The sequence below is a fragment of the Musca autumnalis genome, unplaced genomic scaffold, assembly GCF_047663935.1.
Source record: "Musca autumnalis isolate F117 unplaced genomic scaffold, ASM4766393v1 scaffold_5, whole genome shotgun sequence".
Classification (NCBI taxonomy): Eukaryota; Metazoa; Arthropoda; class Insecta; order Diptera; family Muscidae; genus Musca; species Musca autumnalis.
Window position 1 is genome coordinate 12757802 of NW_027412088.1, and position 26270 is coordinate 12784071.

At 37.8% G+C, this 26270-nt stretch overlaps 1 protein-coding gene across 1 annotated transcript in view; it reads right to left on the minus strand.

Moving 5' to 3' along the window:
• Positions 1-26270, minus strand: part of otp (orthopedia homeobox) — a 108144-nt gene that overhangs the window by 41540 nt on the left and 40334 nt on the right. The window contains exons 2-3 of the mRNA XM_073992550.1: positions 15601-15845; positions 9238-9396 (exon numbers count right to left, since the gene is read on the minus strand). Coding sequence (XP_073848651.1) covers positions 9238-9396; positions 15601-15845 — 404 coding nt within the window. The remainder of the gene's footprint in view (positions 1-9237; positions 9397-15600; positions 15846-26270) is intronic.

A 26270-nucleotide genomic window follows, 5' to 3' on the forward strand; every position in this document is an offset into this window, starting at 1 on the left:
TGTAATCACTAGGTCGACCAGAGATGTGTTTAAGATGAGAAAATTGAAATTACCTTGAAGTTAGGCATGTTTGAGTATCGGTTTTTCGAAATGAATTTTCAAAAAGAAAGCACTCTTTCCTGAGGGGTGATGTTAAAAAATATTATCAGATAAACCATTGTGGGAACCTAATATGACAAGTTTAGTTTATCCCAAAAAAAACACTAAAGTACTAAAAAGGATTTTCGCAGAGGTACCGGCCATAGATTGTTCCACAGTTTTCATCATAGATTGCCCCTATGATAGTACTACGAATTTTTATACCCTCCACCATAGTATGGAGAGCATATTAAGTATGTCATTCCGTTTGTAACTCCTCAAAATAATCATTTGCGACCCTATGAAGTATATACATGTATATGTATATTCTTGATCAGCATGCAATTCTACATCTATATAATCATGTGCGTCCGTGTGTGTGTCTGATTGAAGTAGGTGGATAAAATTTCGGTGGTATTGAAAACGGGTTATATAAGTCCACGTTTTGGTATAGCCCCCATCTATTTTTCAAGGTATTTTGAACATATTATTCCCATATGATTATCGATTCAGTTGTAATATGGCACGGTGCTCTTGAAGCAACTTTAAATGGAAGGAGTCACAGCTTGCCAGACATACCAATCGTGTCACCTGGTCTGACAAATGACGTTTCCTGGCAACCCGTCATTTCCCTTGGATCGGACCATTAGCAGACCACCCGATTTCATTACCTCTAAACGCCGCACATTCGTCAATCATAAGAAAGCTGATTGGCTGGGGTTCAGAGAGTTCAACAATCACCGCTTTAGAGAACTGCCCAATCCTTCTGATGTTCGGGTAGTGGAATGGACGTTCCGAGACATCATCACTGCTGCAGCCGCTCGCCATATCCCTGATGGTCGAATACCCGAAGTATGACCAAACTTCCCAGCAGAGGCGACGGGATTAGCAAATGAGCGTGATGAGCTTCGCGGAACCAACCCCAATGACCCCAGAGTCAGGGAGCTGACACTGGAAGTTAACAGGCTGGTGGCGAACATAAGCGGAACAAGTGGTTAAATCATCTGAAGAGTTGCAACATTGAAGCCGGTATAGGTGAATTGTGGGCAACGGTTAAGTCACTCTCGAACCCTGGAAGAAGGGAAGATAGGACCTCAGTCACGTTTGGCCACGTTACGTTGACTGACCCAAAGAGGTGCGCAAGTTATTTCAATCTACAGTTTGTCGAGCACCCCGACAGAGACAGGGCGAAGAGAAAAGTATTACGTCGCATCAGATCTCTTCCTGCCGAGGAGGAACCACCACAATTTACAATGGATGATGTTGCCAATGCCATCAGGAACGCTAAATCATCCAAAGCGTTGGGCCCTGGATGGCAGCGTTGGCAGCTGGATGAGCCGGGAGTGGAATATCTCACTAAAGTTCTCAACTTATCGCTATCCACCCTCATTGTTCCCGAAGTCTGGAAAATGGGCAGGGTGGCCCCACTATGGAAGCCCGGCAAGGACGCCAGCAAAGATGAATTGTACAGGCCGATTTCGCTTTTGTCGCTCGTAGCAAAGACCCTTGAGGCCTTAGTCCTCCCCAGTATCAGAAATAGCTATCAAGTTGCCGATCATCAGCATGGATTCCGTAAGCAGCACAGCACGACAACTGCGCTGCACGCCATTACCACACATATTTGTCAAGGACTCAACCAGAGACAGCCGTGCGATAGAACAGTGATGGTGGCGCTTGACTTATCAAAAACCTTTGATACAGTCAGGCACTCCACGCTGTTTGAGGACATTGAGCAGACAACCCTCCGGCCAAGCTTGAAACGTTGGATAGTCAATTATATGTGTGGACCCCAGACGTACGTGAAATTCAGGAATAAGAAGTCCAAACACCGTAGAGTGAAACAGGGAGCTCCCCAAGGTGGGGTGATATCTCCGGAACTGTTTAACCTCTACCTCTCCGGCATCGAGATCGTAACGTATGCGGATGATTACACGATCCTGGCGTCGGGTACCTATCCTGATGACATCTGTGAGAGACTGATTAACTATTTTCCATTCGAGGAATATGCAGACTTCCACCACAAAATCAACAGCCACTCTGTTCACCACATGGACAGCGCAGTTTGGAAGAGAATTGAATGTCGAGGTTGACGGTAGCAGAATTCCGACCACAAACTGCCCCAAAATCTTAGGGGTCACATTCGACACTACTTTCACGTGAAAAGTAGGAACAAGGTCCTCAAGTCCCTAGCCGGCAGCACTTGGGGTGCAGATAAAGAAACCTTGTTGACCACATATAACGCTATAGGTCGGTCTGTGGTAAGCTATTCGGCGCCAGTCTGGTCCCCGAGATTGTGTGATTCGAACTGGAAAAAGATTCAAAGTTGCCAGAATGACGCCCTGAGAACAGCAACAGGGTGCCTCCTCAAATATTCAGTGGACCATCTACATGAGCACGCAAAGATTCTTCCAGTAAAGCAACACAATGAGATGCTTTCGTTGCAGTACCTACTTGGATGTTACCGTGTGAGCCATCCCAATCACCATCTTGTGGTTAGGCCCGACACATTCAGGCAGATCATGAGGGATATTCATGCTCTAGAGGGAGAGGTCCAACGATACAGGAGAGAACCCCTAGATCAAGAAGCATATCAAGCAGGTTTGAATAGCATTCACATTCCCCCATCTATCGCAGCTGTGGAGCGTCAGCTGCCACGACAAACCAGAGTAGTTTTGGCTCAACTATGCTCGGGATATTGCAGTCGCCTAAATTCTTATTGGGCGGAAATCTATCGTGCCGTGCAAGACATCTGCCCAGTATGCGGCATGGGCCCGCACGACACAAAACACCTTTTCAACTGCCCAGCCAAACCTACTCATCTAACTCCAGTGGATCTGTGGTTACATCCCGTCGAAGCAGCCACTTTCCTGGAACTGGAGATAGACCCTGAGCCAGATTGAACAGAAGAACAAACATACAAACATAATAACAAACACTGTTACAACAACAACACCTGGGAAGTTTTTGCGGATTCTGAAACTTCAATTTTCATAGATAAGAAAAATTAAGAAACAAAAAAATCGGCGGAGCGCTTTTTAGATAAATCGCGATTCAAGTCGCCAGTTTTAAGGGTGTTTTAGGTTTTCACGATTTTGGTAAGAAAACCGCAAACCATATCGAAATGGGTTAAAAAAATGTTGTGGCTATGAAAATTCTCTACAAGATTGGTCTTTATGGTATTTTCGTAGATTTTACCATTTTAGAGATATAGAAATTCCAATTGGTACAATTTACTGTCTGTATCGTCTCCTTATAAAACAGTGTCATACATGGTGCGCCTTAACTAAGCGCCGTATAGCCTCCGTACAACGGAAACTCCCGATTTTGAGAATTTAAAAGTTTAAGCCACATCATTCATCCAAAAGTGTTGAATCTGGTTTCAATTATTTTGGTGGATGGTATAAAAATTCAACCCGGCCGAACATAACGCGGCTTTTACTTGTTCATACTCTGGGCCCAAACTGTTCCTTTTTTCATTTAACATTGTCTTATCTCGTTGGAGGATTTAACAGGTTTCAAAACAAAGTAACCACCCCACCAAATTCCTATCCCCTCACTTCTACCACTTTAAATTACATTCTTTGTAAAAAAATCTCACCATAAGCAATAAAATATTCTTTAATAATATTTTATATTTAAAGCCTAAAAGTATGCCTTTTATGGAAAACTCATAAACTCAAATTTAAGCTGACTGAATGAAAATGGTTAACGGAAGCAATATTACAGGCTAAAAGGAAGACAAGAAACAAAAAAATCGGAAAATTACTAGCCAGAGAGTAGAAAAGAGGCATATTAGAGGTTACAAGTCTCTTTCCTTTTTTCCTTTGAAAGCCCAAACCAAAAATTATGGCAAGGCATTTGGGGGGTAATGTACACATGAGGGAAGTCAATGAGTGCAGGAGTATTTGGCTGCTGGTTTTTGGTGTCTAACCTTTGTTTATGCGACAATCAAATTTACTGCTTCATTAAATTTGTTCCTGTTCCGTGTGGGTTTTTTTGTATTCTACTCCACTTTTTGGTGTAATCCTTAGATGTATGTATATGAGAAGGTAAACTTTAGGCTGAGATAAATCTGTGTTTTGTGGAAGAAAGTGCATAAGTCGAAAATTTAACTTTTTCATGAGGCAACAATAAGATTAAGAATGTGGAAAGCTACTGCCACAGGGTAGTGGTGTAGGGTATCACGTATTTGGTCCCGTGTGACTATAACCCTTACTTACTGGCTTCTATTTTATTTATATGTTGAGTTTTTCTTTTTTACATACAAATTTGGCCAAAAATGTATTCCAGGGAAAATACTGACTATAATTTACCCAGCAAAAATTTGGCAGGCACATATCATATAATTGTGCAATTATTTAATTTTCAATAAATAAAAATTTTAATTTAACTTAACTTTGTATAGAGTTTTTTGTTTAAAATAAGTTGTTTTCTCCACAAAAAAAATTAAAACAAAAATAAAAAATATTTGGTTAAAGTTTTTAATCACATATTTCGCATTATCAAGACTCATGAAAAATTTTTTTAAAGCGAGGTAAGCCCTATTCCACGAAATTATATCAGAGCCAATCATCATTTACTAACAAAATAAACATTGACATAAGTCGACTTATGTCACTTCCTCAGACAACCACACAAATGTTTGTGTCTTTGAACCAACGTCTGTGTGTTTAGTTGCCTTTGTTGTTATACATACATTCGTACTTACATTAAAAGGAGGAAGAAGTTGCAGTGGCATGTCTGAACGTAGAAGTTTATTATTGCCTTGTGGTTTAAATAAATGTCCAAAGTTTTTTGGTAAATAGTTTCTTTTTTCTCTTCTGTCCACTCCCCCCACGTTCTTTGCAAAAGTTTGATTTGGCAATTTTTAGCAAACAGGTGGCTAATTTTGTATTGCATGCTACGGCATAGAGATTTGCTATAAATAGGTCTCTTAATGCGAAAGTTCAGAGGGATATGTGTTGATAGTAACAAGGATATGTGATTTCATTTAAACATTTACTCAGTTAAAATATGAAAGAAACTCTCCTCACAGTTCATGATACATTGTGTTAGCAAGCAATACAAAGTCAAAACAACCTCTTGTCAGACCTAAGTCACTTTATACATGTAGTACATACAGTTTTTTTGGGTGACGTAGGGGATGGAAAATACCAAGGAACGGTCCTGACCGGTTTTAACATGGCAAGGCCCAGGATTTATCTTGTTCCCTCTTTCATCTCAAGTGGCACTGACCTCCCCGTGGTGTCACCTGGGGAACTGCCTTTAACACCCGTTAAAGGTAGTGAGCTAACATGTGCCGCGCGTTCACCCATAAGAACATTAAAAAATTGGGTTTGGGCGTAGGGTTAGTAACCCTCCCCTAGAAAAAACAACCTACTCTGAAAAAACGAAAGAAAAGAAAAACGAACCCCTCTAAAATTGACCAACCCCGCAAACGTTTTAAGGACCATGATCTGCGAGTCTGCACCTGGAATGTTCGCACTCTTTATGGGGAAGGTGCAGTTTACGCATTGGCAGATACACTTGAAAAGTACAAGGCCGACATTACTGCCATAGAGGAAATACTATGGACCGGGAAAGGCGTCACAACAACACCTAAAGGTTACGCACGGTATTATAGCTGCCATGACGTAAAGCATGAGTTTGGTTGCGGATTCGTAGTTAGTCGGAGGCTAAAACATCTGGTATCAAGCTTCACCCCAGTGAATGAAACCCTTGCTGCAATTCGAATAAAAGCTAAATTCTTCAACATCAGCTTTATTTGCGCTCATGCTCCCACTGAAGAAAAGGACAAACAGACCAAAGATATATTTTACGAGCGCTTAGAAGAAACATATGACCGTTGCCCTGCCCATGACATTAAAATCATTCTAGGCGATTATAATGCCAAAATTGAAAAGGAGGATATCTTTGGCCCAACAGTCGGGAAATTCAGTCTCCACAGTGAAACATCTGACAATGGTATGAGGCTGATAGACTCTGCAGCTGCAAAAAACATGGTAGTTAGCAGTACCAGATTTAATCATCTCGATATTCATTAGGGCACCTGGCTGTCTCCAGATCAGAAAACAAGAAATCAAATTGATCATGTTGTGATAGATGGAAGACATTCATCGAGCGTGTTGGATGTACGATCGTTCCGAGGCGCAAACATTAATTCGGACCACTACCTTGTTGCAAACAAAGTGAGAACATACACAACACGGAAGATGGACATCGGTAAACTGCAATCACAACAGATAGTCACAGCATATTCCACTCAACTGGCCCAACTGCCTAATCAAAGCACTCCTCGTCCCGATAACATATCAGGACAATGGCAAAATATTGCCCACTCCATGCAAACAGCCGCAAAATCCATACTTGGATACCTGAGACCTCCACCAAGGAATCCATGGTATGATCAGGAGTGTCGTGCTGCCACCGAAGAGAAAAATGCGGCATATAGGGCTACTTTACAATCCGTAGCAACGCGTAGCGCACAAGAGAGATACAGGGAGAAAAGGAGAGAGAGAAACGTCTTTTCCGCAGGAAAAAGAGAGAGAGAGAGATGGGAAAGCGGGAGTGTGAAAACATCGGGATGCACAGGAGCCAGAATGAAGTTCGAAAATTATACCAAAGAGTGAAACATCAAACAGCTGGCTTTGGTACAGGCCCATCCTCCTGTAGAGACCAGCAAGGTAATTTGGTAACTGATACAGATAGTGTACTCAGGATATGGAAAGAAAAATTTTCAAAACTGTTGGTATCCAATAGCAGCGAAGACGACGATGATACCACAGTCCCAATCCCAGAAGATGGTAATGAATGTATACCGCCCAGCCAAGAAGAGGTAAAGACTGGAATAAATCGGCTGAAGAATAATAAGTCAGCAGGAGCCGAAGGCTTACCAGCCGAGCTGTTCAAACCGGAGGCGACACGCTGATAAGGTGTATTCAACAGCTAGTTAGCACCATCTGGCAGGAAGAACGAGTACCCGACGATTGGAACCTGAGAATCCTGTGCTCCGTCCACAAGAAGGGAGTTAAAACTGTATGCTCTAACTAAAGGAGCATAAGTCTACTCCCTATTGCCTACAAGATCGTGTCAGGGATATTGTGCGAACGACTAAAGCCTATGGTCAACGAGATAATTGGACCGTACCAATGCGGCTTTAGACCTGGCAAGTCCACCATTGACCAGATAGTTAACCTGCGGCAAATCCTGGAGAAGACCCAAGAGATGCAGATCGACACCTACCACCTTTTTGTCGATTATAAAGCAGCCTTCCAAAGCCCGCTGCGTTCAAAAGTATTCCAAGCCATGTCTGAATTTGGTATCCCCGCAAAGCTCATCCGGCTTTGCAAAATGACTTTAACTGACACGAGTTCCTCAGTTAAAATAGGAAAGAACCTCTCTGAAGAGTTTGGTACCAAAAGAGGCTTCAGACAAGGAGACAGTCTTTCGTGTGACCTATTCAACATTTTGCTGGAAAAGGTAATACGAGATGCAAATGGTAAAATGGCAAAAGAAAAATAACACTTCAAAACGCTGATACTACCCGTGCTAATGTATGGCTCCGAAGCATGGGTACTTGCGCAAGCAGATAAGGCAGTGCTTGGTGTGTTTGAGAGGAAAATTCTTCGAAAGATCTACGGGCCGATTTGCGTTGACGATGAATACTGACGTCGTATGAACCACGAGCTATATCAGCTATACAAAGACATGAATATAGTTAAACGTATCGAGATGCAACGATTGCGTTGGCTAGGCCATATAATAAGAATGAGCGATGATGAACACGCTAAAAAGGCGTATGAATACATGCCATATGGCGGTGCACTCAGAATCACACACAATTGGATGAAGAAATGAAAAGGCGCGGTATTGCAGAAAGCGAAGCGAAAAACAGAGAGAATTGGAGATCTTTTCTTAGTTCGGTCTATGGAACAAATGTTCTGTAATGGGCCAGCTAAGTATGCAAGTAAGAGTAAACTGTTCTAGTAGACATTTTGACACAAGTTTGGCATTATTTTCTTAAAGAATTAAAAACTTCTTTCTCCAATTTTTTGTATTCCCTTTATTCATTCCTTACTCCATATGTACCTTGCTTCCTTACTTCTCACCCAACTAATTACAAATGTGCAAATAGATGTTGTTGTAAAATAAACGTATTAAAGTCAACTTAAATCCCAATCCCTTTATAGGCGATTTGATAAATTGTTTTTAATAATTGTAAATCAATGTTGGTTTTGTAAATGACTGAAAACAGCGGCAAACAACACATAACAGTGGCCGGAAATAAAAGAACATTTCCAACTCACCCCCAATCGCAGTGCTACCTTTTTCCAACCGACTTCTCTCCCTCCGTTTTCCACTGCACATGTACCAAAGAACATAAACAAGTGTTAAATTGCAATATAACGCACCAAGGGGTCTCTGGCTGCTGCTGAATGTCAGTCGACGTAATGATAGAGAGGGGAGGGATGGCTTTGCTATTGCCATGACTTTTGGCAGGGATTTTGTGTTATGTTTATTAGCACTATTATAGATAAAAATATGTTTGATTTTAGGCTTAAAATGTCATTCCAAAGGCTTTACACGTATTATCCTGATGGCAGGGTGTCCTTTTGTTGCTACTGCTGCTATTGTTGTTGTTGTTGTTGTGCATTGTTGTTAATAAAATTAGCATATAAATTAACTTTACTATTACACATTGTTATTGTTGGTGTTGTTGTTGCTGCTATTATGCGGTCATATTAATGCCTTTATCATTATTATTATGTCTATTAAAATCCTTAGAACATCAAATAAACCTCATCAAATGGCAAAATAAAACGGACACCACCACAACAACAATACCAAGAGACCAAAAATAATAAAATTAGTTTATTAGCCATTTAATGTTTGGGTGATTTAAATAAAGTTGTACTCTTTTGCAATTTAATACAATGACATTGTAGTTTTCCTTCCACACGTGTTTTTGTTGTTGCTGCTGTTCGTTCTACTAGTCAACATTAGTATGCCCATGCACGTTTGTCGGTAAATCAATCTAAAAGGATTTGTGGCTAATGACAGAAATCCCAACTAAAGAAAATCTTCTCTCAACTCACACATATTAAAAACAGAGAGAAGATCTGTGTTGTGTCTGGAATAAGTAAATAGATAGGTACTCACCTGAACTCGGGATTCGGTTAATCCAATGCGCATTGCAATTTCTTCACGCATAAAAATATCCGGATAATGGGTTTTCGAAAAACACCGCTCCAGTTCATTTAACTGGGCCGGTGTAAAACGTGTCCGATGCCGTTTCTGTTTATTGTTTTTATCCGTTATCTGTAAAATAGTAATATAAAGATATAATTATAATAGAGATAAAGGAAATAGGGCAGTAGAAGAAACAAAAAGAACAATAGGAAAGGGTTAAACATGCTTGTGGTTAGATTTTAAGAAAAATGAAAACATGCAATTTTTAATATGCCATATATGCATAGATAAGGATAAAAATAAAAAAGGGCTACTGATATGGATTAACTATATTTCTCTGAAAGTTTGGTCCAAAAACAAACATTATAGGTCATATTTTCAAGTAATTATATTCATAGTCCTTCATAGTTCATCTGGCATTCGCAGATTCAATGTTATTTTTATTTGATAATTGCTTTAGTTCAGTTCAGTCGGTCATCTGGCTGTTATATCCGCCTGCTTGCCTTAATTTCTTGCTTCATTTCTGACATAACAAAAATAAAAGAAGAAAGAAGGCCGAGCCAATTTCGAACTAGGTTGCTCTTATCTTTTTTATTCTATTATCAGAAGGAAGCAAGGTAAGCAGGCGAGGCAGCTTATGTACTCAGGTCTTTATATCCGCTACGATACTAGATTAATAACTTTTCTGTTAGAGGTTCAAAGTTATTCCAACGATTAATCAGTACAAAAGTACGTTCGCCATTTCCGCAAAAAGTTACCGCACAAGTTCAGACCCATTTTTTTTTGTTTTTTAAATCAGTAAAAAAATTTTAATTGTACGGACCTAGTTCAGTAGCTGTTTGCGGTCAAACATTAGATTGAACTAGTTCGTGTATGAACTATACATCGCATTTCGCGTGTCCTAAGAAACTACTTGTAGAGAAGTTTTACATGGCTAAAATACTCAGGAAATGTCGCCAACATTACTGAGGCATATTTTTGACACCGTTAAAATTTCGATGTTGCCTGGCCTGGGAATCGAACACAGACATCCATCGTGCAAGGCGGGTGTGTATATCTTTGCATCCCGGTGGCACCCATTCATAAAATAATACATTTTTATAAAAAAGAACTTTTGGGATTGACTTGGGCGGACCACTCACTATTGACTCCTGAAAAATTATTTTAAAACTTAGAATGAAATTCGGCGACCAGCGGAGTACACAGATTGCTAAAGTTTGGAAGATATACATTTGACTCATATCCTCCAATTTCTGTCTTTCGGAAATACGCAGTGCGTATAGTGATGTAATTTCAGACTTCCTCTGTATTGGTATATGTCGAATAGAAGTTGTTCTTGGATGTAGCACGTCGATGTAATGTTTTATATAGTCCCCATATAACGATACTTCAAATTCTATATACATGTATTTTAGATACTTTGATTGTAATTTGCCTGCGGTCAAAACTTCTACCCGGCCAAAAGTTTAACGGTGTTTTACAAATTTGGGTTTTCTTCTTTATAGTAGACTTCTTGTGAGAAAACTGTGTAATTGTTTTTGATTGAGTCCTTCAATTCTATACTTTTTAGGCCTATATAGCAATAGAAGTCTTCTTAAAAGTTTAGGTTTTCCTCTTCATATCCAGAGTCAGCCTGAGAGACCTTGAATTCTGAGAATTACTCTTCCGAAACATTGACATTTGTAAAGTCTTCTTGTGGTTCCTGTTCCCAAAAGGAACTGGTTCCTTAAAGTAGTTCCATAGTTCCAAATAGTTCCGAGATCGATATAGTTCAACGAATCTTTCTCTTCATCGTTCTTTTCATTCCAAATAGTTCCGAGACCGAAATAGTTCAACGAATCTTTCTCACTCATCGTTCCAAATAGATCCGAGACCGAAATAGTTCAACGAATCTTTCTCTTTCGTCGCTCTTTTCTTTCGTTCCGAGTTCTGAGACCGAAATGTTTTCATTGTTTGGTGGATGAATTCACATAAAAATAAATAAATTACAACGAACAAACAGCAAAAACGAAAGATCGACGTAGGCGTTAAATTGAAGGAACGAGAATAACGAAAGGAACTATATGAACTAAGGGAACTATATAAACGCAAGAGCTGGATATAGTTCCAATAGTTCCTTATCCGGAATAGTTCCTTGGAACTAGTTCGTTCCGGAACTACACAACTCTACTAGTAAGACCTACAATTCCATAGAAGTACTCTTGCTAGCCCTTGAAATATGAAGATACCAAATTTATACTCCTATAAAAGATGTATAAATCCGTTTGTGCGACACTGTAATATAGGGATGTCGTCTTCACCAGTCTAGAAAGAAACTCTTCTATTATGCCTTGAATTCTAAAAAAAATCACTTGTGAGGTCTTTACATTTATAGAAGCCCTCTACTTAGGCTTATGAGGATTTATAAATCCTTTATTCAGACTTTGAATTTTATATAAGTCCCCATGTGAGGTCTTACCAGATCTAGAAGCCCTCTTCGTAGGCCTACAAAGCAATATAAATCCTCTTATGAGGCTTTGAACTTTATAGAAGTTCCTCGTGAAGTCTTAACCTTTATAAATGTCCTCTTCGTATGCCTACAAGCTATATAAATCCTCTTGAGAGGCCTTAAATTCTATAGAAATCCCCTCGTAAGGTGTTAACTTTAATATAAACCCTCTTCGTAAGCCTGCAAAGCAATTGATATCCTCTTGCAAGCCCTTGAATTCTTTAGAAGTCCCCTTGTGAGGTCTTAACATTAATAGAAGCTCTCTCGTAGGCCTACAAGCTCTCTTGTGGGGCCTTGAATTCTCAACATTATTAGAAACCGTCTTCATAGGACTAAAAAGCTTTATACATTTTTTTGAGGTCTTGAATTCTGTAGAAATCTTAACATTTATATATACTATCTTCGAAGCCTGCAAAGCTATATGTGTATATCCTTTTGTGTGGCCTTGAACTCTGTAGAAGCCCCCTTGTCAAGCCTTACCATGTATAGAATCCCTCTCCGTAGGCCTACAAACCTATATGTACCCTCTTGTGAGGCCTTGAATTTTTTAGAAGTCCTCCTGTGAAGTCTTAACATTTATGGATGCCTTCTTCGTAGGCCTACAAAGCTATATACATCCTTTTGTGAGACCATGAATGCTATAGAAGTCCCCTTGTGAGCCCTTAACTTTAATAGAAGCCTTTTCCTATGCCTGAATACTAAAGAAGTCCCCTTATAAGGCCTTCATTTCTGTAGATGTTACCTTGGGAGCACTGATTTCTATAGAAGTCCTACTTTTGAATTCTACAGAAGTTCTTCTGTAAGATCTTTTAATCTAATGAAATGCCTATTTATATGGCTTCAAACAATAAAAGTGCCGTCGGACCTTGAAATCGATAAACGCTGTCTGGTGATGGCTTCAATTCCATAAAAGTCCTATAATGAGGTATTGCATCTATTGAAGTTTCCTTGCGTGGCCTTGAGTTCTAAAGAAATTATCTCGCGATGCCTATAATATTGTATTAGAAGTCCTTATGAGTAGACAGCGGAATTTTATGCAACCCCTATTTTTGGTCCGATTCATGTCAAATTTTGGGACTGGGCATATTTTTGGCTTCTGATTAAATTGCAATCGAAACATATGACATATGCAAAATGCATAAATTTTTGCCTATGCAAAATTTATACATTTTACATATTGTCTTATGCAACAAATATTTCAATGATAGGTACAAAAATGTTTGTATGTAAAATTTTTCTGTATAAAATTCTTTTCAGACAAGTCAATAAAATAGAGAAAAGTATAACCACAGCCTCAACCTTCAAACTACCGAAAATCGGGTGGTATCGTTCTATGGTGGCTATATGAAGACGTGGACCTATACCGACAAATTCCAAGTGGAAAGTTTTATACCTCCAAGACAGACTTAATACCAAATTTCAGCCATTTCGGAGGGATATTGGGGCTACAACCTTCAAAATACCAGAAATCCTGAGGTGCCGTTCTATGGGGGCTATATGAAGACGTGGACCAATATCGAGAAATGTCAGGTGCAACGTTTTATACCCCCAAGGAAAACTTAATACCAAATTTCACCCATTTCGTAGAGATATTGAGGCCAGAACCTACTAAATACCAGAAATCCGGAGTTACCGTTCTATGGGGGCTATATGAAAACTTGGACCTATACCGACAAATTCCAGGTGGAAAGTTTTATACCTCCAAAGAAGACTAAATACCAAATTTCTGTTATTTCGGTGGGATATAGAGGCTACAACTTTCAAAATACTGAAAATCGGGAGGTACCGTTCTATGGGGGCTATATGAAGACGAGGGCCTATACTGACAAATTTCAGGTGGGAAGTTTTATACTCCCAACGAAGACTTTATACAAAATGTCAGCCATTTACGTTTGATGTTGAGACCAAAACCTTCAAAATATAGGAAATCGGAAGGTACCGTTATATGGGGGCATCAATATATATATTAAGACGTGGACCCATGCGGACAAATTTCAGGTGTAAAATTTCATACCCCCAACGAAGACTTAATACCACATTTCAGGCATTTCGGTGGGATTTTTAGACCACAAATCCTTGTTTATATTTTTGCATATGCTCATTTTATGCAAATATGTAAAATTATGTCAATATATGCACGATATGCAAAATATGCAAAATTTTCTGGGCCTAATTCCTTTTATTTTGTGATAAAACGAGTTTCTGTCTAATCAGATTTTCTCTACGACCATCCTAACCATATATGCATTTGCATAGGATTCCGCTGTCTACTCATGAGAGACTCTCGCTTTCATAGAAGTACTTATGCAATGGTTTTAGTCTCTGGAAATGACCTTGTGAGACCTTTCATGTTAAGAAGATTTCAATTTTTTTAGAAGCCGTCTTGTAAATCCTTCTATTCTTCATAAGCCCTCTTGAAAAAAAACCAATTCCATAGAAGTTCTCACACTATGTTTTGAATTCTATGGAGTACTTTTGAGGACCTTCGGTTTTCTAAAACTTTCTTGTGAGGCCTTCAATACTATGGAAGACCCCCTATACTAGTCTTTTAAAGCCTATATAAATCTCTATCACACAATTTTATCCATTTTTTCATAAAACATCCAGCATACATCAATCGATCTTATTTTTTCCTAATTTCAAATATTGATGTTAACTCATAGCTAAGGGGGCAATTTTTTTCTAATTTTTCTAAATACACAAAAGGTCAATTTAACTTGACGGACATAAATGCTTATTCGCAGCAATAGCTCCCATTACAAAATAACGTGTTTAGTACCATTTAATTATAATTTAAGTTAGGTATCCGTAACTATTTACAAATATTAACCCAACATTTTAACAACTTTTCATAGTTTTTTATCAAAAAATTGGTTTTCCGACTGTGGGCGTTGAACTCAAAATTATCGGTTTTGTAGTCGGACACACACGTTCTGTGCAACCGCATTAATTACTTAGTAATGATTAAAGTAAGTAGTCTTGCTTTGTAAAATTTTAAAGAAGTAGCCCATTATTTTTAATCTACTGGTATTGTAGAAGTTAGCTTGATTACATTACGCTGTAATGAGTTGTTTGGCTCATGTAGGCATCTAATGTGATCCATTACTTTCTTTAATATTCATCGTTAGAATATTTTCGGATATTATATCTAATATTACGTCGAATAGTATATCTAGAACATGTTCTTATACAAAATTTGTTAATACTGCTAGAAAACATTAATGAACGACTTATATAATTGTTAATAAACCAACACATAAACATTTAGTGCACAAAATTTACAACTAAATTAATTTGCCAAATAAATGAAACAAAAGAAAGAAAACCAAATAGAAGAAGAAAAACAAATTTTGCATAGAGATAAAGAAAACTAAATCACACTTACTTTGTTTTAAGGTTTTTTTTTGTTTTGATTTTGAAAACATTGAACGTTTACAAAAATATTTTGATTTGATTGTTTGTTGTAGTTGTAGATGTTTGTTGGTTGATTGATTGTTTTGCAAAGCATTCAAATTGCAATATGCAAAATTATTTTCAATTGTTTGATGATAATTTTGTATGGATGTGTATTGTAGTTGCAGTTGCATTATGAGAAGAAGAAGATGTCCACAGCATACAGCACAAATATTGTATATAAATACGTATTTTTATATATTTTTAATTTGGAAATAGTTTTTTTATAATTTATCATTTTTTATTTTATGAAAAAATTTAGAAAAATACACCAAGGAAGAAAAAACGAAAAAAAGAACATTGATTAATATTGAATATATATTTATGATATGAGGCAATGATATTTATTTATGTAGTTGTGGGTTGAATAAATAAATCCACCTGAAACGTACCTGATCTTGTTGCTGCATACTGTTGTTATTATTGTTGCTGTTGTTATTGTTATTATTACCCAATGGATTGGGATTATCGCACAAATTATTGGAGACGTGTAATCGCGCACCACCGCCTCCACCACCAACACCGTTCAGCGTCAGATCGCCCGTGTTGGGTGGACCGTTTGTCAGTTGGCCAAAACTATTGACCCCAGCATGTAAGGCCGACAGCGCAGCCTTGGGTATATCACAATCTTTGGGACCTGAAATGGTAGGAAATAAAAATAGTTATTGCTTTTATTAAATTTATTAAAATTATTATTATTTATTATTATTATTAAATTTAACAATGTGTAAATTAAAAAAAAAAAGAATTGCTTTGCCTTCCGGAGAGGCACAACTAAATGCTACTACGTCCACAGGATGCGAATATTGCAATGCCCAGTTAGAAAAATATAGCAGATATAGGGGAGGAGTCTCGTAGTAAAAACTTCAGTTTTCGTTAAACATCCTAAAACGCTTGAGTTATAACCATGAGATTAAAACATCTAGATAATCTTAAGACCACAGGCTATCACCAGATCAGGTCTCAAGAAACAAAGACACCCGAAAAGTGGGTTGGAGTTCCACGAAATATAATAACACGAAAACTTTGCGTAGCATGACAGACCGCTCGCTGCTCGCCCCGATAATATAACAGCGTAATGACCCACTTTTACTCCACACCAAATCCGTAATTTCTCAGCAAAAACTCCCTTTATTAAATAACGGATTTATATAGTATTTTTTGTTAGACGTGAATACTTTTAAATCAACTTACTAACCCATTTTTCTTTTATTCTGAAATTAATTATGCGAACTTCTGAGTTATACCTAAAAACACTACAGACTGTGTCACACTAGACTGGTTCTAACTCAAAGGGAAAAAAATCGATGTAGGATTTTTTTAGGCGGCATCCCCCTAAGGTGTTTAGTTTTGTTAGATTTTAAGATTGCCAAAGTTTGAGCACAATCGGAATATGCTAGCACGTGCCACTGGGGCCTCAAAGTTTCCACAGTAATTTGTATGGGGCCATAGGTGAATTTTCACGAAATTGCTGTAATGTTTTGCCAAAATGTTGCTTAGAAATTTTAGGTACGGCTCTCATTGATAATTAATCGATGTTGTCGCGTTTTTATAGTCATATTTGACATTTACCCCTGTTTGCTCAGAAAAATTTGTTTTGTGTTTTTGTATGTTCTGAATAAAAACAGGATAAATGCTCAAAACTAAAACGGGACAAAATCGATTAGTTGTCATTGAGGGCCGTACCTAAAATTTTCTGAGCAACATTTTTGCAGAACATTTCGAAGCTGAAAAACGTCATCTTGTGGTACTTTTATAGCGGCTCTTTTATTTTAAGGACGAAAAGGACATTGAAGGTAGCGAGTTAGAAGGTCAAAGTGCTCTACGAAAATAATCCTCATTCGATTTGACTGCAGACATGTCATCTCAAAAATAAGCTAAAACAACAGTGAACAAAGATATAACGCTAATTCCTGATGCCTTACAGCGTCTCTAGCAAAAACTTAATCACGCCATAACGCGGATGTTCAACTCACGGCGGATCTGTCCTTTGGGATTCTTAATATACTCACTAAGGGCTTTCATCTCCAAAAGGAATTATCTCTGCCCCAAAATTTGTGTTCACAGTGTTATTTTTGAACCTACTAGTAATGCATAAGGTAGCACGTTATTCGGGTAACGTGGCTTCCAAATTTTTGCTGTGTGGGTAGAAGAAGGTTCTACCAAAGAACCAGGATTGCCGTATTGATACCTGACAATCAGTAGCAATGCAAAACACAGGAGAGAGGTATGCGGAGCAAATGAGGGAAAACTAAACCGATATTCCACAGGAAGAAGGGAGAAATACATAGAAAAATGGAAGTGTGAAAGGTCCATATTTACAGGAGTCCGAATGAAGTCAGAAAATTCTACCAAAGAGTGAAGAATAAAACTGATGAACAGGTACAGAAGCGTTTGATAATACAGATACAGAGAGCGTACCCACAGTATGGAAGACGTAGAAGCGATCCCACAGAATCAGAATAAAATTCAGAAGAAAAAATTACACCACATGGCAGAATTGGGTCAAGTTCCCCTCACAAAAACATGACCTATACTGCTATAGAAATCCTCTTGGGAGGACTTCAATTCCATAAAAGTCTCCCTTGTGAGGTCTCAACATTAATAAAAGTTCCCTTGGTAGACTTACAAAGCTATATAAATCCACTTTGCTCTTTTGAATTCTATAGAAGTACGCTTGTGAGGTCATAGCATTAATAGAAGCCCTCCTAGCAGGCCCACACTGCTATATGAATCCTCTTGTGAGGCCTTGAATTCTGTAGAAAACCCCTCGCGAGGTCTTAACAATTATAAAGGTCACCTTCATAGACCTACAAAGCTGTACAAATCGTCTGAATAATAAAGAATTACCATTGTGAGGTCTTAACATTAATAGAAGACCTCTTCGCAGGTCTACACTGTCATATAAATAATCTTGTGAGACCATGACTTCTATAGAAGCCCCCTAGCGTAGTCTTAACATTTATAGTAGCCCTGTTCGTAGACCTGCAAGTTATATAAATCCTCCTAAATTCCTTCCTTCTTTGTAGCCCTACACAGCTATATAAGATCATTTGGGAGTATTAATTTCTCTTGTGAGGTCTTGTTGGCTTAAGCGTTTGTTGGCTTACAAAGCTATATAGATCCTCTTGTGAGGCATTGAATTCTATAGAAGTCCCCTCGTGAGGTCTTAACATTAATAGAAACCCTCTCCCTTGGTCTACACTACTATATACATCTTCTTGTAAGGCATTGGATTTTATAAAATCTGCTTGCGTTGTCTTAATATTTATAGAAATCCTCTTTTGAGTATTTGAATTATAACGAAGTCCTCTTGTAAGGTCTTAAAATATATAAATCCTTTTGGGATCCTCTTGAGGGTATTGTTCGTCCGACTGACTTGTTTTTTATAATAATTATTCGAGAAATAAATCAGTTTCGAATTTGATACTCGTATGCAGCCTTTATGCTAACGAGGCACTAATATACCCTTTTATACACTCTTTTACCACTACAAAGTGTGCCTTATCGATACAACGGCTTTCGACCCCAAGTATGTTTGGACAAAATCAGTTTCAAACAATTTGGAATAGATTTAGCCTTATCCGTCCGTATGTCTGTCTTGTAGGCTGTAGCGCATGACAGCAAAAATTTGGGCTTCATAAGATTTTCTCCGAACTTAATTTAAGTTCAAAGATGGGCAATACCGGTCAACTCTCTAGGATATCTTCCCCACAAAAGTTAAAATTGTGAGCTAACTCTCGAAGGGTGTAACCGATTCGGTCCATACTTTGCACATCGTAATATTTCTACCCGACATACATCAGGTGCTAATATGGGCTATATCAGTCCACTCCTTTTGCGTACCTCCCAGACAAAATTTCGGAAAAGTGCAGTTTAAGGCCTCCTCTCGAATCGTTTTGATTTCTTTTGCAGTGGGTTTTCCTCGGGGACCCTATTAGAACTAGAGCTGACAAACGATCGATAGTCGGACTATCGTTTTGATCACTGACGTGAAGCTTTGCTTATAGACAGATAAGCCAAATTAATTGTTTTGGTGGCCGACGTAACCTTTGTTTTACGACAGCAATCAAAACGATAGTCAGACTATCGATAGTTTTCCAGCTTCAATTAGAACTAAAATGGCGTGAAAGCTATGAAATAACCCTACGGCCGCACGACAACTCTCGAACCAGTGACTCGGTTGTTTCCAACTTTGCATATCGTAATATTTCTGCTTCTCGAATCATATCGATCCTTAGAGAACCTCCTTCACAAACGCTTAACATTTTAAATTAATTTCTCGTTGGAGGCGAGCTTAATGACCGAAGATTTTTGCAAGTGAAAAAGGAAAGCCGAAGATTCGAAGCCACACAACCACCATTATGTGACCGGTTTCGCTTTTGGAGTGGCTTCTATGTCATCGAATTTTTCATTTCTCAAATGCAAGTTGTTTTTTTACAGTGTTGAGCTTTTTTTTCATCTAACCTGTAAAACTTCCACGACAAACGCTTTTAGGGCAGCCTTCGGAAGTTATGCGTTTGGCTCTGAACGCTAACACGCCGTAATATTTTTTTTTTACTTTTTTCAGAGACGTGGGTTAAAACCCCAGCCTGGCTCAAGCTGATTTTTTTGTATTTGAAAATTTTGTTTATTAGTGAAGCCAATTATTGTTTAAATGCAGTTAAATTGGAGGATCCTTTGGTAATTGTTACGGAAGATACTCCTTGTGGGCTTGTTTGCGTGGGACAAGTCAAGGCTTCCTTATATTATGGTCCAAACGCTCTAAATTATATAGTGAAAGTACTGGTGACTCGGAAAAATTGACAATGGTGTCCGTTTCTGCAGGTACCTCCTCGGCAACACTTTTGAGCATTTGTCCAAATCCATATTTTTGTCGGTTTGTTCATATTTCCAAAAAGGGGCCATGCAATTATCAAATCCTCCTAAATACATAATTTTTGGGGTAAAGGATTTTGGTTGTGTAGCCGGTATTTGATCTACACATAGATGAAAGTTTCAATTCAGATAGGCTGAGGACATATCTTTGTCGGCAAAACCGACTGATATTTTATAGCTTGTTTTCAGTAACTTCACATAATGATAGAATATCTTTTTATCCTTGAAAAGCGTAAGCAAAGGAAGGGTATCAGATGATATAAAAAATATATGGTAATATTCAAAAATATTTTACAATCGTTGAAGTTGAGGTTCACCATTTAATATGTCGCGAACTGTCAATACATGTTATACAATATGAATATATTTATATTAATTGAAGTGTTTTAGCCGTGGTCGCATAAAATGAAACATAACATATAATTTATGCGGAAGCTGTGTTGGTGGTAATATTAAAAAGTGGGTAAAAATGTGTTGAAGTTTACAAGTTTTTTGTGTTCTTTCTTGATTTCTGGTCAAACCACCGAAAATTTAGAGCTGAGCTCAAAGAAAGAATTGAAGAATACCCCTTGGGCAACATGGTTCTAATGTATGACTTTTCGATATATAGACAGCATCCCCCTAAAATCGATGCTGACATTTTGAAGTTTTGAAATCTGGGTTTTTGAATTTTTATTATAATTGGAGGGCGCAACCAGATAATTACCCAAACTATTTATTGGATTGTAGAACTCGTGATTCCACGTCGTTTGATGTATATCTCATGAGTGTGCTCCGTACAGCTTCCTAGTAATAGCAGTCCAAAGTCGAAATTTTGGTGCGTAAATTTTCTTTAAAAACCTATTTTTTGGCTTCAAAATTTACAACTGTGACTTAGGTACCCTTGAACCCCGCGTGATTTTAGTTTTTTTACGCGCGGGATCTAATGAACCCTTCCGCTTTCAAATCCATCCACTAAAACGGCGGTTATAGATACCTTGAAAGTAGGAAATTCTGCAAAATTATATTTTGATGATTCCGCGCATTGAACCGCGATTTTCTTTGGTTATTTTTACATAAATGGAATCCTTTATACGCGATGATATTATTTTCCAAAACCGTGTGGCATAAATTACCAAGATTCTGGAGTAATATTCGTATTTCATATAAAATAGAATTTGGTAGCACATCCGCGGTTCTTGACGAATTTGTTTAAAATTTGTTAGAATGATGTATTTTTTATAGGCGGTCACTGAAATCGGATGCGCCTTATAATCTTATGTACATCGCGCAATTTTACATAAAGGTTTTTTGAACAGTAAGATGCAGCTGAAGGCACACTTTGGCCGTTGAATGAAAAGTGGAAAAATCGGTACATATTGATAGAGATGCACTCTCTGTATTTGAAAAGCGCATGCGCCTTAACTGATTTTAACGAATTCGCGAATTATACGTTTTTTAACTTTTATGTTTTTTCTTTGGTTGTAATTTCAATATTACTTTCTATTTCATAATCCTATTGTTTATCAAAGTAAGCAAATACACTTTCGGGTTTGTCATCGCATTTTCCCTGAAGAAGTTTCAGCAAAGTCCGTCAGTTCTTGCTACGAAATTTAGCGAAGTAGTAGAATAACTCCCAAAAATGTTTTTTCTATTTTTCGTATTGAACAAAAACATATATTTTTGAAATAATATTCCAACAATAAGTTTTCGTCTTTTGTTGTTGCTGTAATATGACAGTTATAAATCCTATCGTTTAAATTTTGGTCTCATATTTTTCTACGCGTTGTCTAGAATCTGTACGTATTTTTAATTAATTTTTTCGAGTTTTATTTGGACTCTAAATTAGAATAAATTAAATTTACTCCAAGATTTTTTCAGTATTTCTTGATTTTTCGCGAAAAAAGAAATACATTTAGTAAATATTTAGGCATCTACGGATAGATATTAAATGCTGTTAACGCTTTATATATACATTTTCTTATTACAGCAAAAGTGGAATTTTTAAATATTTTTTCTTTATAAGGGAATAAAACCCCCCATAACTTTGGAGCGCAGCATCCAATTTTGTGAACGCGAACAGATTTGAAACCACGATTTTTTTCTTAACCCGAATACCAAAAATCGTGATTGTGCTTGTAAATTTTTTTTTTAATTTTTCTACGATGGAATTGTAAAGGAAATTTGAAATTTATCATATGTATATTTATATTCTGTATTGAAAACATGTTAAAATACCCGTCGGCTAGTTTTTAAGGAGACATTTTTCTAAGACATTTATAGTGCAGGTTTCTAGATTTTTAACCAACAGCACTAACAGAACACATGAATCATAATTTAATACGCAATAGGAAAAGGAACACATATTTTAGATCCATGGTTTATTAGATGAAATGAGTACCGATTACTACTACTGTCTTTTTCTATTTTCTGATAAGATTTTTCTTTTATTGTATAAATTTTCATCCATTTCCATTAAAGCACAATCCTTCATAAAATGAGTTTTCACAATGATCCTTTTGTTAATTCGCATAATAACACATCACTTCTGATTTGTGGGATTCCAAAATGCACTTAAATTTGTTTCTCACCTTGCAATATATTTAACGACAACTCATTCTGCCCAATATTGTGGGTTTCAATAAATGGAGGGCCTTTACAATTTTTTTCCAAGAGGTTATTTTTCTGCTAGGTGTATTTTTCCACTTTTATTTTTATTTATTTATTTATTCTTTTTAATAAATTTTTTATTCACAAAATCAATAAAACTTTGCACTTTTCTCACAAAATCACACACATGCAAATACGAATGGCGTCGGGTCGGATGATCTTAAAATTTTATTTTGTTTTTTAATAATAAATCCCAAATAAATCTGTTTGTGAAAATCCGTCATTTGTCAATAATAGACAACACTTTGGGGGAGGCGTGACACATACACTTCAAATGAAACAAAACAACAATAAAAAACGACGTGATAGAATAAAATAAAATTGAAAAAATCAGCGTAAGAGGAGTGATGATGATGCCGACGCGCGTATGTATCTCACTTAACTGAAATGTTGAAGTAAATTGAAATTTTCAACAACCTGTCATTCAAAAGATGCCAAAAACACCAGCAGTAGAAAAAAAACAACCGATCCGAGAAGACTCGACTCATGTACAAGTAGTGACAGTGACACATACACAGTCGTACTCACATCAACCTGCTATAATCATAGAAGATGTAATACAGGTTCATCTGCACGGCAGAGCGGACTCAGAAAAAAAGTCTAAAGAACAACAACGACGAATAACAACAAATAACAGAAAAAAGGGGGCAAGAAATACTTCTTTCTTCATTGTGAATTAACGCAAAGGAGTGAGAAATGTTTTACTGTATGTTGTTGTTGTTAATGCTATTTGTATTTGTGTTGCCTGTCGTCCACCGGTCCGGCGAATAAACGTAAAGGTGAGATTTTTTCAGATTTTAAACTAATGTTTAGAAAACAACAACAACAAGAAACAATTTCATAAAATATTGTTTTGTCGATGGCAGTGAGTGTTAAAGGGGTAAGTTTTGCCATTAACGTGTTAAACAACAGAATCTTCTTACGCACACACACACCTCCACCTATCGTTTTGGCTATGAAAACCCAGAGCAAGATTTACACATGTCACGATTCTCAGCCACTATTCATACTACCACTTGCCTGCCTATGAGACTGCAGATAGGCAATGAACGTGGCGGTATTGGATTTTGTAGCACATGAACATCTCGCTTAAAACTTCAGTTAAAATTAAGGCAAACAATACGAAAGTTCTTATTTCGAGGTTATGTTGTAGGATTTTTTCATTGAGACTTGCCTTCTTTTTCCATTAGACTACATAGAACAGTGGATTTTTGTACACATATAACCTTCTACAGGTCTTCTATAGAGAGATTCATGTAAAGGCAGAGGACATTCTACAGGCCGGGTATAAACAGAAGACAGAAGACCTTCTACAGGTCTTCAATAGACAAAAAACATTAGGCCTTCTATAGACATAAGACCTTCTACAGGTCTTATATAGACAGAGGACATTCTACAGGTATTCCATAGACAGGGGACCTTCCACAGGTATTCCATAGACAGAAGACCTTCTACAGGGCATCGGTAGACTGAAGACCTTCTACAGATCTTCAATAGACAAAAAAAAAACATTAGAGCTTCTATAGACATAAGTCCTTCTACAGGTCTTCTATAGACGGAAGATCTTCTACAGGTCTTCTTTAGACAGAAGACCTTCTACAGGTCTTCTATAGACAGAAGACCTTCTACAGGTCTTCTTTAGACAGAAGACCTTCTACAGGTCTTCTGTAGACAAAAGACCTTTTACAGGTATTCTATAGACAGAAGACCTTCTACAAGTCTTCTGTGGACAAAAGACCTTCTACAGGTCTTCTATAGACGGAAGATCTTCTACAGGTCTTCTATAGACGGAAGATCTTCTATAGGAATTCTATAGACAGAAGACCTTCTACAGGTCTTCTATAGACAGAAGACCTTCTACAGGTCTTCTATAGACAGAGGACATTCTACAGGTATTCCATAGACAGGGGACCTTCCACAGGTATTCCATAGACAGAAGACCTTCTACAGGGCATCGGTAGACTGAATACCTTCTACAGATCTTCAATAGACAAAAAAACATTAGAGCTTCTATAGACATAAGTCCTTCTACAGGTCTTCTATAGACGGAAGATCTTCTACAGGCCTTCTATAGACAGAAGACCTTCTATAGGAATTCTATAGACAGAAGACCTTTTACAGGCCTTCTATAGACAGAAGACCTTCTACAGGCCTTCTATAGACAGAAGACCTTCTACAGGTCTTCTTTAGACAGAAGACCTTCTACAGGTCTTCTATAGACAGAAGACCTTCTACAAGTCTTCTGTAGACAAAAGACCTTTTACAGGGCTTCTCTAGACAGAAGACCTTCTAGAGGTTTTCTATAGACAGACGACCTTCTACAGGTCTTCTATTGAGAGAGGACCTTCTACAGGTCTTCTATAGACAGAAGATGTTCTACAGGTCTTCTATAGACAGAAGACGTTCTACAGGTCTTCTATAGACAGAAGACCTTCTACAGGTCTTCTATAAACAGAAGACCTTCTACAGGTCTTCCATAGACAGACGACCTTCTACAGGTCTTCTATAGACAGAAGACCTTCTACAGGTCTTTTATATATATAAGACCTTCTACAGGTCTTCTTTGGCCAGAAGATCGTCTACAAATAGAACATTTTCTGCAGGCCTTCTTTAGATAGACGACCTTCGGCAGACTTTCTATAGACAGAAGACTTTCTACTGGTCTTTTATATATAGAAGACCTTCTACAGGTCTTCTTTAGACAGAAGACCTTTTGCAGGTCTTCTATAGTCAGAAGTCTTTCTGCATGTCTTTTTTACGCAGAAGACCTTATGCAGGTCTTCTATAGACAGAAGACCTTATGCAGGTCTTCTATAGACAGAAGACCTTCTGCAGGTCTTCTATAGACAGAAGACCTTCTGCAGGTCTTCTATAGACAGAAGACCTTCTGCAGGTCTTCTATAAGCAGAAGACCTTCTTGTCTTCTTCGGCAGAAGACATTCTGCAGGTCTTCTGTGGGCGGAAGACCTTTAAGAGGTCTTCTATGGGCTGAAGACCTTCTACAGGTCTTCTATAGTCAGAAGACCTTCTAGACGTCTTTTATAGGCAGAAAACCTTCTACAGGTCTTCTATATGCAGAAAGGTCTTCTACAGATTCTACAAGTATTCTGTAGGCACAAGACTTTCTACAGGTCTTTTATAGACAGAAGACCTTCTGCAGGTCTTCTTAAGGCAGAAGACCTTCTGCATGTCTTCTTTAGGCAGAAGACCTTCGGCAGGTATTTTATAGGCAAAAGACCTTCTACAGGTCTTCCATAGGCAGAAGACCTTCAACAGGTCTTCTATAGGCTGAGAACCTTATATAGGTCTTCTATAGGCAGAAGGCCTTCTGCAGGTCTTCTTTAGGCAGAAGATCTTCAGCAGGTCTTTTTTAGGCAGAAGACCTTCTGCAGGTCTATAGTTAGAAGACCTTCTACAATTCTTCTATAGATAAAAGACCTTATACAGGTCTTCTAAAGGCCTTCTACATGCCTTCTAAAGAGAGAATACCTACTACAGACCTTCTAAGGACAGAAGACTTTCTACAGATGTTCTA